Genomic DNA, 14490 nt, shown 5'->3' on the forward strand with positions numbered 1-14490 from the left:
CTTTGAGTTTGGAGGCACTATCTATTGGGATCACAGGTTCTTGTGAAGACTGACAACGTGGCAGTGAGCCATTTCTTAACCCAGTTGACCCCAAAACAGGCTCGATGGCAAGAATTCCTAGCAGAGTTCGACTTGGCCTTAGAATACAAGCCAGGAAGAACCAATAATGTGGCCGATGCCTTGAGCCGCAAAGCAGAGCTAGCAGCCCTAAAAGTCGACAAGCAACGCCATGTTTCTCAAGTCACTAGCACCTTACACCAGAGAATACAGAAGGGTTTGGAGAGTGATCCCCAAGCTCAAGCCATACTTGACATGGTGAAAAAGGGGAGAACACATCGTTTCTGGCTCAGGGACGGGATGTTGTATACCACGAAGAGCCATCTCTATATACCACGATGGGCTAAGAAGGGAGTTGATGAAGGAGTGCCACGACAATCCATGGGCTGGCCATCCTTGATATGAACCACGCCAACTTGTGATGAAACTTGTAACAAAATTAATGCCTAAGATCGTTCTACTTTCAGATTCATATGGAAATCGCAACCATTGCTGATAAAGAGATACTAAGCTTGGTATAAAGGAAGACACCACAATAAAGGATGGAAACTTGATTGATAAGCCAAGGAATTAAACGTCACAAAGAAATCTGATAAGTTCAAAATAGTTCTAAAGAACCAAAGAGAAATAACTCTCACTTTCTTTTTTTGCATAAATAACTGTCTTTTATTAAATGAAAAGAGTACAATTTATAGGACTAAGGCCACGAATCTAAAGAACTCCTAAAATACATGCTTAAGGAAACTTACCCAAACCAGAAAAGGGAAGTTAACGAAATAACCACCTAAAACGGAAGTTACAAAAAATAACCACTTAATAACTAAGATAATTTTGGCCTCAATTAAAGGGAGTTAATTCTGACTTTAATCCCTTAATCTTCAACCTATTACTTTCTTGAACTTGAATCATGCTTGTTAAGGGCTAGAAAATTCGTTCATCACCATCAATGGGCCTCCACGTGCATGATTTAGCTCAAATCCCTCAATTAGCCCACTCAACGCATTTTGGAATTTCTTGGCACGTGCTCTTATAACTAGACCAATGGGAACTCGAATCGGATCCGTGTTCCATGCTTTTGTGCTAGCCATGTCCACATCATTCCCCTCCTCTTGAAAAGGATTTGTCCTCAAATCAAGTTCATCACTTACACCAAAAGGACTGAAATCAGAAACATTAAAGGTAGCACTTACAGTATACTCACCAGGCAAATCCGGCTTGTATGCATTGTCATTGATCCGTTCCAAGACTTGGAAAGGACCACCACCTCTAGGTAGTAACCTGGATTTCCTACGAGTCGAAAATCGCTCGTTACACATGTGCAGCCAAAACCAATCTCCAGCTTGAAAGACCATCTGTTGTTGCCCTTTGTTGGCTTGTTTTGCATATTGCTCCATTCTTCGTTCGATGTTGAGCTTTGCTTTCTCATGAATCTGCTTTACAAGTTGAGCTTTTCTTTTTCCATCTAGATTCACACACTCAGACAAAGATAATAGTGATAGACCTAAATGATAAGAATGCAAAATTTCATATTTTTCTCCTATAATATTTAGTCCTTTACACATATTTAGTGCCTAAATGTACTCATTATTCTTTTATTTTTATTTAGGATGCAAATGGAGGTGTTAAGTGCAAAATGAAATTAACTGGGCGATTTTGGACAATTTCGACATCACTTCGAAATTTGGGCATAACTCTCTCATCCGAACTCCGATTGAGATGATTCAAAATGCTGTGGAACGTTAAGACAAATATCTATAACTTTCGTGTTTTGAGTTTTGAGAGAAACTATTTGAAGTTACTGTACGTACACTGTCGACGCAAATTTGACACGAATTTGACACGGATTTGATTCGGTGTATTTTCGAAAGTCTCCAAATTTGGTGCACAAAAATTTCAATTAAAACACCACTTTCTTAATTATATTAGGACTTTATTTTATTTTAATTAGTCAGATTTTGATATTGTTATTGGAGGATAAGATTTAGAATATTTTTAGGAGATTTTGTAGGCTTCTAAGAAGGAAGAATAACGTGGAGAAGAAAAAAAAAAAAGAGGAAGAGACTTGAAGGATCTCTATCTCTCTCTCCCTCTGTGTGTGTGTGTGTGTGTGTGTGTATGTGTATTATTTGATTTTAATCTTTTCTTGAGGAAAGAAGAACAAGAAAGTTGGGGAACCAGGGGCCACCGAGTTATTACCAAGAAGAAGGAGAAGTTGCTACTTGTATTCGTTTCCAATCATCAACATCATCGCCGTGAGGAGCATCACCATCAACACATCTCAAACTTCTTTGGTTGTCTTAAAAAGTGTAACATTTATGACTTTTATTTATTTTTATTATTTCAACCTTGGTTGCTATTGGATTAAAGAACATCTTGTTGGATTCTTAAGTTGAAAATATTTAACTCAATGAGTTAGTGACTTTCAGATTCATTAATTGATGTTTTCAGATTGGTGATATATAGATGCATGAATCAGTGAATTTTAATTATGTATGCTGAATTTTCAGTTTGTCATATTGAAAACTTTGATATTAACGGTCATTGAAGCTATAATTGTATCTCTAATGACCTAATTGATTTGGAGTATGATTTAATAGTCGTAAAAACTATGAACAATAGTTGTGATCTGAAAATTGCATGTTCTTTAGCCATGAACTTCCATAGGTTTGAAGAGTAGGTTATTGAATCATAATTCCTTTTGATCTTAATGATTTGTTTAAGAAGTTGTAAGGATACGCTAAGTATTAACTTGATTGCTTAATCAAAATAACTAGGTGATGGACTTTTCCAAAATCCTAAGGTTTATCTAAGAAGAAATTTATAAGATGCATGATCTATTTAGGCTTGCACTTTGATTCAATTCGGATATGTAATTAAGACATAAAATTCGTTGTCTATGTTGAAGCATTTGATTAGTCATTTAATGAATTTGATTTTCTGAATTGTGAGAGAAGTTGATCAATTGTAAATATTTGTTTCTTTAATTTCTATTTTTATTTTTATTATTTCTTTATTTTTATTTTTATTTTTATTTTAAATCCGAATCGTCAAATTGAAACCCCCTTAAATTTGTGTAATATGTTTGTTTTCCAATTTGTTAATTAAACTAACTAAAATTTGTTATGACTCTTTAGAATAGGAGTACCCGCAATCCCCGGCCAATAACGATACCCTACAAATCACTTTACTACAATCTTCTATAGGGTTTATTGATGACTAAAAATATGGTCAATCAAATGGCGCTGCTGCCGAGGATTGCAAAATCCTTATGTTTTAGTGTCATTTAACTTGTTAAATAGTCTATTTTACTTGTTAAACTTGCTTGTAATATATCTTGTGTTACACTTATTGAAATTTTAGAATGAGTCTTCCTTAATCACTATGGCGATCACGTTGTGACGTTTTTAGGAAAGGAAGTTTATTATTATTCTTTCAAAATTAACTTGTATATTATTGTCCTTGCTTTTGTGGTTCAGGTCCATGAATGTCCGCAGTTAGTAGAAAGACTCAAGAACTTGTAAAACGCTTGGCCTTGCTAAAAGAAGTTGCACATCAACCCCCACTTCACTAAGAGGAGAGGGAAGAGTCGGAAGAGTCAGATAGCCCTTCCTATCCCTTGTCAGACGAGGAAGAAAACATACCGGATTTAGAAGAAGAAAGTGAAGAAGAAGAATTACCAATGGCTGACCATTAGACAAATGTCTTCTTCAACCGATGGGGGAGCCGCACCAACTTGTATTACTTATCCAGAACCATCAATTGGCAAAGTAGCTGAATTTGAACTGAGGAGTGGGTTTTTACACCATTTTCCCAAATTCCATGGGCTTACTAATGAAGATCCTCATAAGCATCTCAAGGAGTTTCAGTTTGTATGTTCAAGTATGTGCCCACAGAATGCGGATCTCAACATTTTAAAGCTGAAGTCATTCCCTTTCTCACTTGAAGATAGGGCAAAGACTTGGTTGTTTGATCTACCCTCAGGCAATATTAACACAAGGAAGAAGTTGATGACTGAATTTCTGAATAAGTACTTCCCTGCCTCAAGGATTACTATCTTGAGAAAGCAAATAACTGGAATTGAGCAAAGGAAGGATGAGGCATTTTATGCCTACTATGAGAGATTCAAAAGCTTAGTTGCATCATGTCCTTCACATGGGATGAAGGAAGGAGATCTACTTACTTACTTTTATGAGGGACTCCTCCCTCTTGAACGTCAATTGTTAGATGCTGCTGCTGGAGGTTCTTTTGTGGATAAGACACCTAAAGTTGCTAAGGAGTTGCTCGCCCAACGTGCTCTTAATTATAAACAATATGAGGGAGTGTTAAACTCCACTCGTGGGGTGAATGTGGTATCTTCTAACTCTACTCTTGAGGAAAAAGTTAATAAAATGTCTACTCTTCTGTCTCAGGTATTGAACGTGAATGGAACACAAGTACAACAAATTGCTCAAATCTGTGGTATGTGCTGCACTCAAGGGCATCCAATTGACCAATGCCCCCAACTGACCAATAATGGAAGATGGGAGTCTCTTAAGGCTGTTGGGTTTCAAGGTAATCAAGGTGGACAAAGGTATAACCCTTTCTCTAACACATAACCTTGGACTTAGAGATCACCCCAATTTACGTTGGGCCAACAATGATAATATTCAGAACCCTCAAGGACAAGGAAAGTGTGTTTCCACGCCCTCCAGGTTTTCTGATGAGACCTCAGGTACCTCAAAACTTTGTCTCACCTCAGGTACCTCAAAACTTTGTATCTAATCCTCATGTGCCTACAAATTCTACTGCTCCTAATTATGATGAGATTTTAAAGTCCCTTGCTCAAGGGAAACATAATTTAAATACTACTACTCAAAGCTCTTGTTACAGGTCAACAGGCTCACACTAAAGACATTGTAGAGTTGAAAAAGCAGTTGGGACAAGTGGTAGACTTCATGGGAAAGATAACCGAGAGTGGAAAATTACCTAGCAACACTGTTCCCAACCCAAATATCGAACAAGCTAAAGTTGTTACGACAAGGAGTGGTAAGACCCTTGTGGATGTTCCCAAAACCCTAAAGAAAGCCCAAGTGACCCACAATGAGAAAAAGGACAGAGAGAAAGATCCTGCCACATCAAAGACAGAAATGATTAGTCCTTCATCATTTGAGAAGACTTTGAAACCTCGAGATAATGAGCTAAACTGTAAAAATTCTTTCGATTCTAATCCTTTTGCTCATGTGCCTTTTCCTAGTAGGTTTGCCAAAACCAAGAAGGATGAATCTAAGCAAGCCATCTTGGAGATTTTTAAGAAGGTACAAGTCAACATGCCTTTGATTGAGTGTTTGAAGCAAGTGCCAAAATATGCCAAATTTCTGAAAGAACTTTGCATTACAAGGAGTTAAACTCGTGAGAAAGAGGTGGTAAAGATGAATGAGACCGTCTTTGCTGTCATCCAAAGGAAATTGCCACCAAAGCTTAGGGATCCAGGGAGTTTTTCTGTTCCTTGTGTGATTGGTACCAATAAATTTGATAATGTCATGTTAAACTTAAGAGCTTCAATTAATGTTATGTCTCATAATCTTTATGCTTCTTTAGATCTGGGTGAACTTAAAAGTGATAATGTTGTTATCCAATTGGCTGATCGATCTAACAAGTATCCTAAAGGATACGTTGAGGATGTTCTTGTGAAGGTGAATCAACTCATTTTTCCCGCTGACTTCTATGTCCTTGATATGGAAGAGGCACCCCTAAATTCCACTCCATTACTTTTAGGGCGCCCAATCATGAGGACTGTAAGAACAAAGATCGATGTTTATGGAGGAACATTAACCATGGACTTTGATAATCAAATTATACGCTTCAACATCTTTGACGCTATGAGGTATCCATTGACTGACATTAAACCCTATTTTTCTATTGATATTATTGATTCATTTGCGCAGAGGTTTATGCAAGCAATGGAAGAGGATGAGTTGAAAGTAACACTCTCTCAAGGAGTTGGTTATAATGAGAATGGAGATTCCATTTCTAAAGTTGAGTTGGAGAAGGCTTAAGAGCCCATTGTGATCAGAACCGTGGCCTCCCTTGAGTCCCTACCCATTTTACCAACGGATATTCCTCCTTTGTCCCTTCCTATTTCTACTAACAAGATGTTACCTTCAGTGATACAGGCTCCTACACTTGAGCTTAAGGTTTTGCCAGATCACTTGAAATATGTCTTTTTGGGGGATAAGGAGACGCTGCCTGTTATTATATCCTCGAAGTTGGAGGAGAATCAAGAGAAGAAGCTTGTAGACATTCTTAAGAAGTACGAGACAGCCATTGGTTGGACTTTGACAGATATTAAGGGAATCAACCCAACCATGTCCGTCCATAGAATCCTATTGGAGGATGGTGCCAAACCCACCAGAGAAGCCCAGAGATACCTACATCTACTCATGATGAAGGTAGTGCAAGATGAGATAATAAAATTACTTGATTGTGGCGTTATTTACCCTATTTCAGATAGCAAGTGGGTGTCTCCTATTCAAGTTGTGCCAAAGAAGTCTGGAGTTATTGTAGTAAAGAATGAGGAGAATGAGCTAGTACCTCAACGAGTTATGACTAGTTATCGAGTTTGCATAATTATAGAAAGCTCAATGCGTTAACAAAGAAGGACCATTTCCCTCTGCCCTTTATCGATCAGATGCTTGAGAAGTTAGCTGGTCACCCTTTTTATTGCTTTTTGGATGGATATAGTGGGTACAACCAGATCTGTATAGCCCAAGAGGATCAAGAGAAGACCACTTTCACTTGCCCATTTGGCACTTATGCCTATAGACGTATGCCATTTAGATTGTGAAATGCACCAGCTTTGAAGTATTTGATGACAAAGAAGGAGGCCAAACTGAGGCTGATTAGATGGGTGTTGTTACTTCAAGAATTTCATTTGAAGATAAAACACAAAAAGGGGAGTGAAAACTTGGTAGTCGACCATTTGAGCAGACTTGTACATGAGGAGGACACCTTACCCTTGCAAGAATCATTCCCAGATGAGCTGCTCTTTGGGATTGAGGTATGTGAACCGTGGTATGCCGATATTGTGAATTATTTACTTACTAAGCAATTCCCTGCTACTTTACCTTAGTCTAATAAAGAAAAGCTTAAGAAAATGGCTAGATATTATATATGGAATGAACCTCATTTGTGGAAGCATTGTAGTGATCAAATCATTAGGAGGTGTGTCCTTGAATCTGAGCATAAATCTATACTTGTCTTTTGTCATTTTGAGTCTTGTGGTGGACATTTTGGTGCACGTTGGACAGCCCGTAAGGTATTAGATTATGGTTTCTTTTGGCTCTCTATTTTTAAGGATGCAAATATGTACTACATGACTTGTGATAGGTGCCAGAGAATAGGTAACTTAGGTTCTAAAGATGAAATGTCCATGGCCCATATCATAACTGTTGAGATTTTTGATGTCTGGGGCATTGATTTCATGGGGCCGTTTCCTTCATCTAACGGTTTTCTTTACATTCTTTTGGCTGTTGATTATGTGTCCAAGTGGGTGGAGGCTAAGGCCACCAGAACTAATGATTCTAAAGTTGTTGCAGATTTCTTGAGATCTAACATATTTACTAGGTTTGGAGTGCCTCGTGCGATTATTAGTGATGGTGGATTACACTTCTACAACAAAACAGTAGAGGCTCTGCTGAAAAAATACAAGGTGACTCACAAGGTGGCAACACCATATCATCCTCAAATGAATGGACGCTTGCAGAGGTCTCAAATCGTGAGATTAAGGGAATTTTGAAAAGACTGTGGGTCCTACACGCAAGGATTGGAGTAAAAGACTTGATGATTCACTTTGGGCTTATAGGACAACATGCAAAATGCCAATTGGGATGTCTCCATTTAGACTTGTCTATGGTAAGGCGTGTCATTTACCAGTTGAGCTTGAGCATAGGGCGTGGTGGGCTGTTAAGTCTTTCAACATAGACATTGATGAGGCCGGTTTACATAGAAAATTGCAACTAAATGAACTTGAGGAGATTAGAAACGAGGCATATGATAGCGCATGGATCTACAAGGAGAAAAGTAGAGCTTTTCATGATAAGATGATCCATGGTAAGGCCTTTGTTGTAGGCCAAAAAGTTTTTCTTTTCCATTCTAGACTTAAACTTTTTCCTGGTAAGTTACGTTCTAGATGGGTTGGTCCTTTCGTTGTCACTAATGTTTTTCCTCATGGTGCTGTACAAATAAAAAGTGACAAAACTGGAAATGAATTCAAGGTGAATGGCCATCGCTTGAAGCCTTACTATGAGGCTTTTAAGGAGCACACTGTGGAGGAAGTACCCCTCCTAGAGGCTCCACTCACAAAGGACTAAAAATGAGGTACAAAGTCTAGGCTAATGGACTGTAAACATTCATGCGCTACTAGGAGGCAGCCCAATTCAGCCAAGGCTATTGAGGATACATCAACACAGACTTGCATTTTCTTTCTCTCCTCTATTTACTTTGGTTGATTTCATTTTTTTTTTGTTGTGTGATTTTCGTGAATATCTTGTTCATGTTTATATTTCTACTTACAGGCTTATTCTGATCTATATTGAGGACAATGTAGGATTTAAGTGTGGGGGAGGGATTTACAACTTTAATTTTCAAAAAAAAAAAAAAATTTCTTCTTAGAATTCCTTCCAACTCAATGATGAAACTGATTCTTAAAATAGATGGCTTGTAAATAGAATTGAGCATACTTTTACAGATAAAACAAGAAATGGAGTTTATTTGCTTATATTGTAGTCATACTTGGAAATTTTGATGCACATTTGCCTTGATTCGTGTAATCTGTTATCTTAAAGTGAAGCATGGAGACATATTGAATGATACTTGCATAATTCCGCAATATTTGTGAGCTATTCGAGCCTTATAATTGATTCATTATTAAGATCAATTTAAAATTCTTTTCTAAGTGCATCTTGTGAATATCATGTTTTCTAGAACTTGCTTTAAACCCACTTGAGACAATTTTACATGTTCAGATTTGGAGAAGACGGAGGCAAATTAGGATTTTACCACCATGACCAAATAGCCTTTGTCCTGATTGTGATTTGACCCTTAGATAGCCCTTTGAGCCTCCATTACCCTTTTCTTCATTAACCCACATTCACTTACTCATTTGAACTTAAACACTTTACCTACCCTTTTCCTTGGAACTAGTGAGCTTGGATCTTGTTTATAAGGTGATATCAGGAAGGGTGGAAAAGCTAAGTGTGGGGGAGGATTTCATATGGTTCTAAGGTGCAAGATTCAAAAAAAAATATTAAAAAAAGAAAAAAGAAAAAGAAAAAGAAGGTTGTGATCAAAGGAGAAGTAGGGACATGAAAAGAAGTATTGTGATTTAAAGAATACAAGTTCTGAAGAAATGGGAGCATTATAAATCTCTAAAGCAAAGTGAAAAGAAAAATATTGATGAAATCTACCTTAGAGTGATCGAAATGTGGTACTTAATGATGAAGACCTATTTATTGACATTTCTAATTGCTTTCTAGTTCTGAGGAAATTTTGTGATATCCTTTCTCTTCCTTCTTATGAACCCTTGACCCTTTAGCCCCATTACGAAAAGTCTATAGGCATTTCATACTATTCTGGTATTAAGGCAGGTTGGTAAAAAGATGTTTTCTCCAGTCCAATCAAACGGACATAATAGGATCCTTTAATACTTAGAAAAAGGTAGTCAGCCATCCTTGACGGGCATCTTAAACCAATATGACGGGCAAGACGAGAATCCAACCATTTGCTCCAAGCCTTGACTGAGTTGTGATGCACTAACATGTTTCTTTTGAAAAAGTGCCTTGGCCTATACTCGAGGGTTGAAGGAATGTGTACAATTTTAAGACGATCGCAAAGCCACATATAAAGTATGTGAGGGTTCCTTTGAAACCTCTTCCCTCACCATTTTTATGGCATTCAAATCTGAGAAGGTTTCAGCTAGAATGAGAGATAGGGGGTTGATTTTTCTATAGAGTTGGGAAGCGATGTCTATGAAAGACTCAGGAACAGTTTGACCCTCACTTTTGGAGGTTAATATGTATTGGGCTAAAATCCCTAAACATAATCGATAGTCTCTAGTGGCTCTTCAAGCTTCTGGTTTTACATTGATGGGATGACTGCGGGAGTGGTATGGACTCAATAAGGGTACTAAATCCAATCTCCCATTACGGACTAGGGCCTTGGCTTCTTCTTTTGAAATATTTAAGCCTGTGGCGAGGTCAACGGAATATCCTGTCTTCAATGAAGGCCTGACTAGAGGACTTGAAGTAGATATCCCCATGATACCACAATAGTCTTCATGAGTAGGGACACAAGTGCATATGCCCAAGGTGGAAGATGTGAAGATAAGGATTCCAACGATTAGCCATAGCGCACAAAAGATTCCAATCTATCTCAAACTCATGGAAGTACAGGGCGAATCTCAACATGAATTTTCCAAAGCTGAATTATCTTTTGTAAAATATTTTTCCTTTTCTTTTCTTTTGAAAAATATTTTTCTTCTCTTAAAACGGGTTGGGACCCAAATTAGAGAAAAAAAGAACTTGAACACCATTTCAACTTAAATGGTCTGGCCCATTGTGATCGTTAAATCAAGATGAACTGGGTCATCGTGCATCACTACTATATTGAAAATGGATTCTTTAAGGGGTTGGTGCACCTATTAAACAAATAGTCTGATTATCTTGAAGACAACATTGTAACTTCATGATCTTAACAATTTGTAATGTCCATTTTCGAAAAACAATCCGGGAACACCCATTATAAGTTCGGGTAATGACTTATGGGAAGCTTTCTAGACTCTAGGTTTACTACGTGCAATGCATTTTTATCTGGCCACGCTTGCCCAAGTACACCTATATACCTCTCAAGCGTACTCAATTAGACGGTACGTGGTGACTTGGTTTGATATACCGTATAAGTGATAATCTAAAACTTCAACTCACTTTTCCAAAGTCAAAAACAGCCAGTTTGATCCCAAGTTGAGAGGTGGTACACGATGCTGAGTAAGGACCCACTTAAATACCTCTTGTCTAGAATATATGTAGTCGATCCACTCGTACAGTAGGGTACAGCGGGACAGGATCTCACTTAGGTACTAGTTTTGATCAAGAAGTGCAATTGATGTACTTGGATTCTCTTTTATATACCTACGGGTACGAGTCAAGAGTTGTAACTTTCATAAATGGTTTGGCATCCCACGAGGGGATCAACCACGTATTAGTACTACGTTGGCAATCGGGACATGTGATCGTGCGACTTACAATAGGACAAAAGCTCAAGTCACTCCAACATGGGTGTATCAATATACCTTTCAGAATTACCCGATCAAATGGTACTGATGCCCCAATTTTATATACCTTACGGTAGGTGATTGGAGTTGTGATTTTCATGAATGACGTTGCATCTCCGAGGAGATCGGGCCACGTACTAGTGCCACGTTGGCTATTAGGAACATGCAAACGTGCAATGCAGTAAAGTAAACATACTAGTTGTAGACATGAGAATGTTCAACTTTTGAACCTCGATGCTACGTTGCTTGGAGTCGCCACCATTCTTTTTTGTAAATGGGTGTGAATGGGCACCCGAATCGATTCTTTCGAAAATCATTTTTTTTATGGCATTGTAGTGACTCTCAATCATGGAAAAGGTATGGTCTACCTAAAATCTAAGTAAGGGGATTCGGTTAGAGAATGGGGAAGGTGTTAAGCACCCCATTCTCTCCACCTAAGGTGGTTACCTTTAGATTTGGCCATTTTTTGGAAAAAGATTAAATAACAAGTAGAATGCATGAGATGCATGAAGTGGGTGGGTGCTCATAGTGTGGTATGTACCTCATTAGAAGAGGATTTGATGTTGGTGTTGACATAAGAAATATCTTATGGAAGAAGACATTCTATGGTGTCAACACACTTTTGCATGAGTTGAGAAGTTGGTTTGGGATTTTAGAGAAATTCCATGGATGGAATACCCTTAGATCCATAACCTTAATGCATGCATGTTTAGCTAGAAACTTAGTGTTTTAACCCCATCAAGAGAGTTACACATTTCTTCATCATAGCCAACATGTGTGATGTGTGTGCATAGTGTACATTATGATGCATGATATGAGAATGGGTTAAAAAAAAGGCTTCAACCTCCATCCTTTCGACCAAACCGCCTCAAGCATTCCATGCCCAAGGTTGAGGTTCAATCTACTCGGGATGAAGGAGGGTTCTCCATTACATCCTAAAGGCTTCTAAAAATAAAAATAGAGGGATAGAAGAAGAAGATGCAAAATAGAAACAAAACAAATAAATAACTATTATCCCACCTTGTCCCCTTGGAAGTCTTGAATGAATCTTGAACTTGAGTAATGGACTTAGGACTTGAAAGATGTAGTTGAGGGTTGAGAGATAAGGGTTGAGAGATGAGAGATGAGTAGAGAATTTGGTAGAGTTTTAGGTTGAGAGATGGGGGCTTGAGAGCATGCCTTGCTCATAGGAAATGAGGGTATTTATAGAGTTTTTGGAGAACTTTTGGGGATAAAGTGGTCCAACCCTAAAAATAAAGAACATGGACATGAGATTTAGGTTATTTCTTTTTGGATTTTTCATTTGTATGAGGGTAAAGATGACATTTGTGAAGAAACCCTAAAAGCATGCTTTGATCCTTGGTTTTTTGGTAAATAGAGGTGAGAGAACAAAGGTACTTTTGGGAGGATGAATGGGGGAGTGACATGTGTAAAGGTGGAGTGGTAGGTAAAAAGTAGATCTTGGTTTATTTGTAAATAACTCATAAAGCAAGGGTGGAAGTGTAGTTTTGAAATTGACTAATGGGAAAAGAAAAGCACATTTGGGAGGGTGAATAGGAGGATGACATGTGTAAAGGTGAAGTGGTAGGTGAAAAGTAGACTTTGGTTCATTTGTAAATAACTCATAAAGCAAGGGTAGAAGTATATTTTTGAAATGGACTAATGGGAGGACTCCATGTATGTACTTGAAGATTCCCACCTTTTGGGGGCATAATGGGAAGTTCTCTCACCTTTATAGATTATTACCAAGACCAACTAACCTTTTGGTTTGACTAAACTTTTTTGAGAAGGGCATTCTTGAGTTTTCACAAAAGAAGGTTGACTCTCCAATTAGATGATGCATTGAGTGTTGGAGGCTTATGAGGTATCAACATGTGTCATCTTGTGAAGGGGTGAGAGAATGGACTTGGTGTTGGGCTTGGGTATGGACTTGGTGTTGGGTTTGGATATGGACTTGGGTTGGGCTTAGGATGGACTTGTTTTTGGGTTAAGGATGTGGACTTGGGTTTAGGCTTAGGATAGACTTGGTTTTGGGTTAGGACATGGACTTGGATTTGGGTTTGGGATATGGAATTGGATTTGGGTTTGGGTGATGGGCATAGGTTTAGGTGGATTAGGGACAAGGTATGGGCATGCGATGATGCATGTATGCATGAAAATGATGCAAAATAGCAATGTGGGTCCGTCGAAGAACTTGAGTTCTAAATCGAAATTAATTCGAGAAAATTTGGATTTTCCTATGGGTTCGTGCAAATTGGGGTGTCTACAGCTGCCCCTCTTTACAGGAGTTGCTTGCAAAGAACTGCAAAGAATAAATTAGACCCTTTATTTGCACGAATCCGAAATAATTTATTGCATGACGATTAACAACGCCGGATGGATTGAAGAATTTTTTGTAAAATGTGGCTACCCAAGCACGGGGTCTGACAGGATTAACCTTTTTGAAACCCTTGATTTCGTGGCACGGAGCTCATTTGAAATCTTAGATACCATTTTTTATGATTTTTGGAAGTGATTGACGTTTTGAACCATGCAATGCAATTTTGAGATATTTTTTCTTTTTTCCTCCTTGATTTTGCAATTCGAACTTAGTTTCCCCTTCATGGAAGTTATAGGATCATCTTGAGAGAGCTTAGTATGACGTGACCATCCTTGAGAAAGACTTGCATGATGGTATAATATTTGAGTATTTGGTGTGTCATCAAGCCTCGGATGTGAGAGAATCATCGTTGACCAAGCTGCTCAGGTCAAGCCCTAGAGGATGGCTTGTTGCCTTCTACGCTTGCCAGAGAAATGCTTGAGTGGTACTTTGCCCGTTATTCCTTCTTGTACCCTGCTTTTAATGATAATGATGTAACACTATTTGAAATGAATGAAATAGGTTTTTTTTACATAGTGGCCTCAGATATATCTACTGCTTTCGAAAACACTTGATTTTAAGAAAAGTCCTAGATTCTTCGTCATAGGCCAAGAATAGTAATTTTGATGATGCATTTTTTTTTGTTTTAGGTTTTAAAAGATTCCCTTTGTCGAATAATCTGTGACAAACTGTGTTTGAAAACTCTGAAAGTTAACGATCATGGTGCCTTTGCCAAATGTCGAGGATACAAGTGTCAGCTAATCCTTAG

General features: G+C 38.1%; 3 protein-coding genes across 3 annotated transcripts; all 3 read left to right on the top strand.

The window, feature by feature from the left end:
* Positions 1 to 3755: 3755 nt before the first annotated feature.
* Positions 3756 to 5441, top strand: LOC147380623 (uncharacterized). Its single transcript, XM_086431443.1, has 2 exons — positions 3756 to 4608; positions 4927 to 5441. The coding sequence occupies exons 1-2, from the start codon at positions 3756 to 3758 to the stop codon at positions 5439 to 5441; spliced, it is 1368 nt and encodes a 455-aa protein (XP_086287569.1).
* Positions 5442 to 5465: 24 nt separating this feature from the next.
* Positions 5466 to 6092, top strand: LOC147380624 (uncharacterized). The gene has a single exon (XM_086431444.1). The coding sequence runs from the start codon at positions 5466 to 5468 to the stop codon at positions 6090 to 6092; it is 627 nt and encodes a 208-aa protein (XP_086287570.1).
* A 96-nt stretch (positions 6093 to 6188) lies between these two features.
* LOC147380625 (uncharacterized) lies at positions 6189 to 8405 on the top strand. The gene is made up of 5 exons (XM_086431445.1): positions 6189 to 6623; positions 6725 to 6860; positions 6960 to 7093; positions 7391 to 7800; positions 7898 to 8405. Exons 1-5 carry the CDS (start codon positions 6189 to 6191, stop codon positions 8403 to 8405), a joined length of 1623 nt encoding a protein of 540 aa, XP_086287571.1.
* Positions 8406 to 14490: the final 6085 nt, after the last annotated feature.

Source organism: Akebia trifoliata, unplaced genomic scaffold, assembly GCF_017979445.1.
Source record: "Akebia trifoliata isolate Shusen 1 unplaced genomic scaffold, ASM1797944v1 Contig01203, whole genome shotgun sequence".
Taxonomy (NCBI): domain Eukaryota; kingdom Viridiplantae; phylum Streptophyta; class Magnoliopsida; order Ranunculales; family Lardizabalaceae; genus Akebia; species Akebia trifoliata.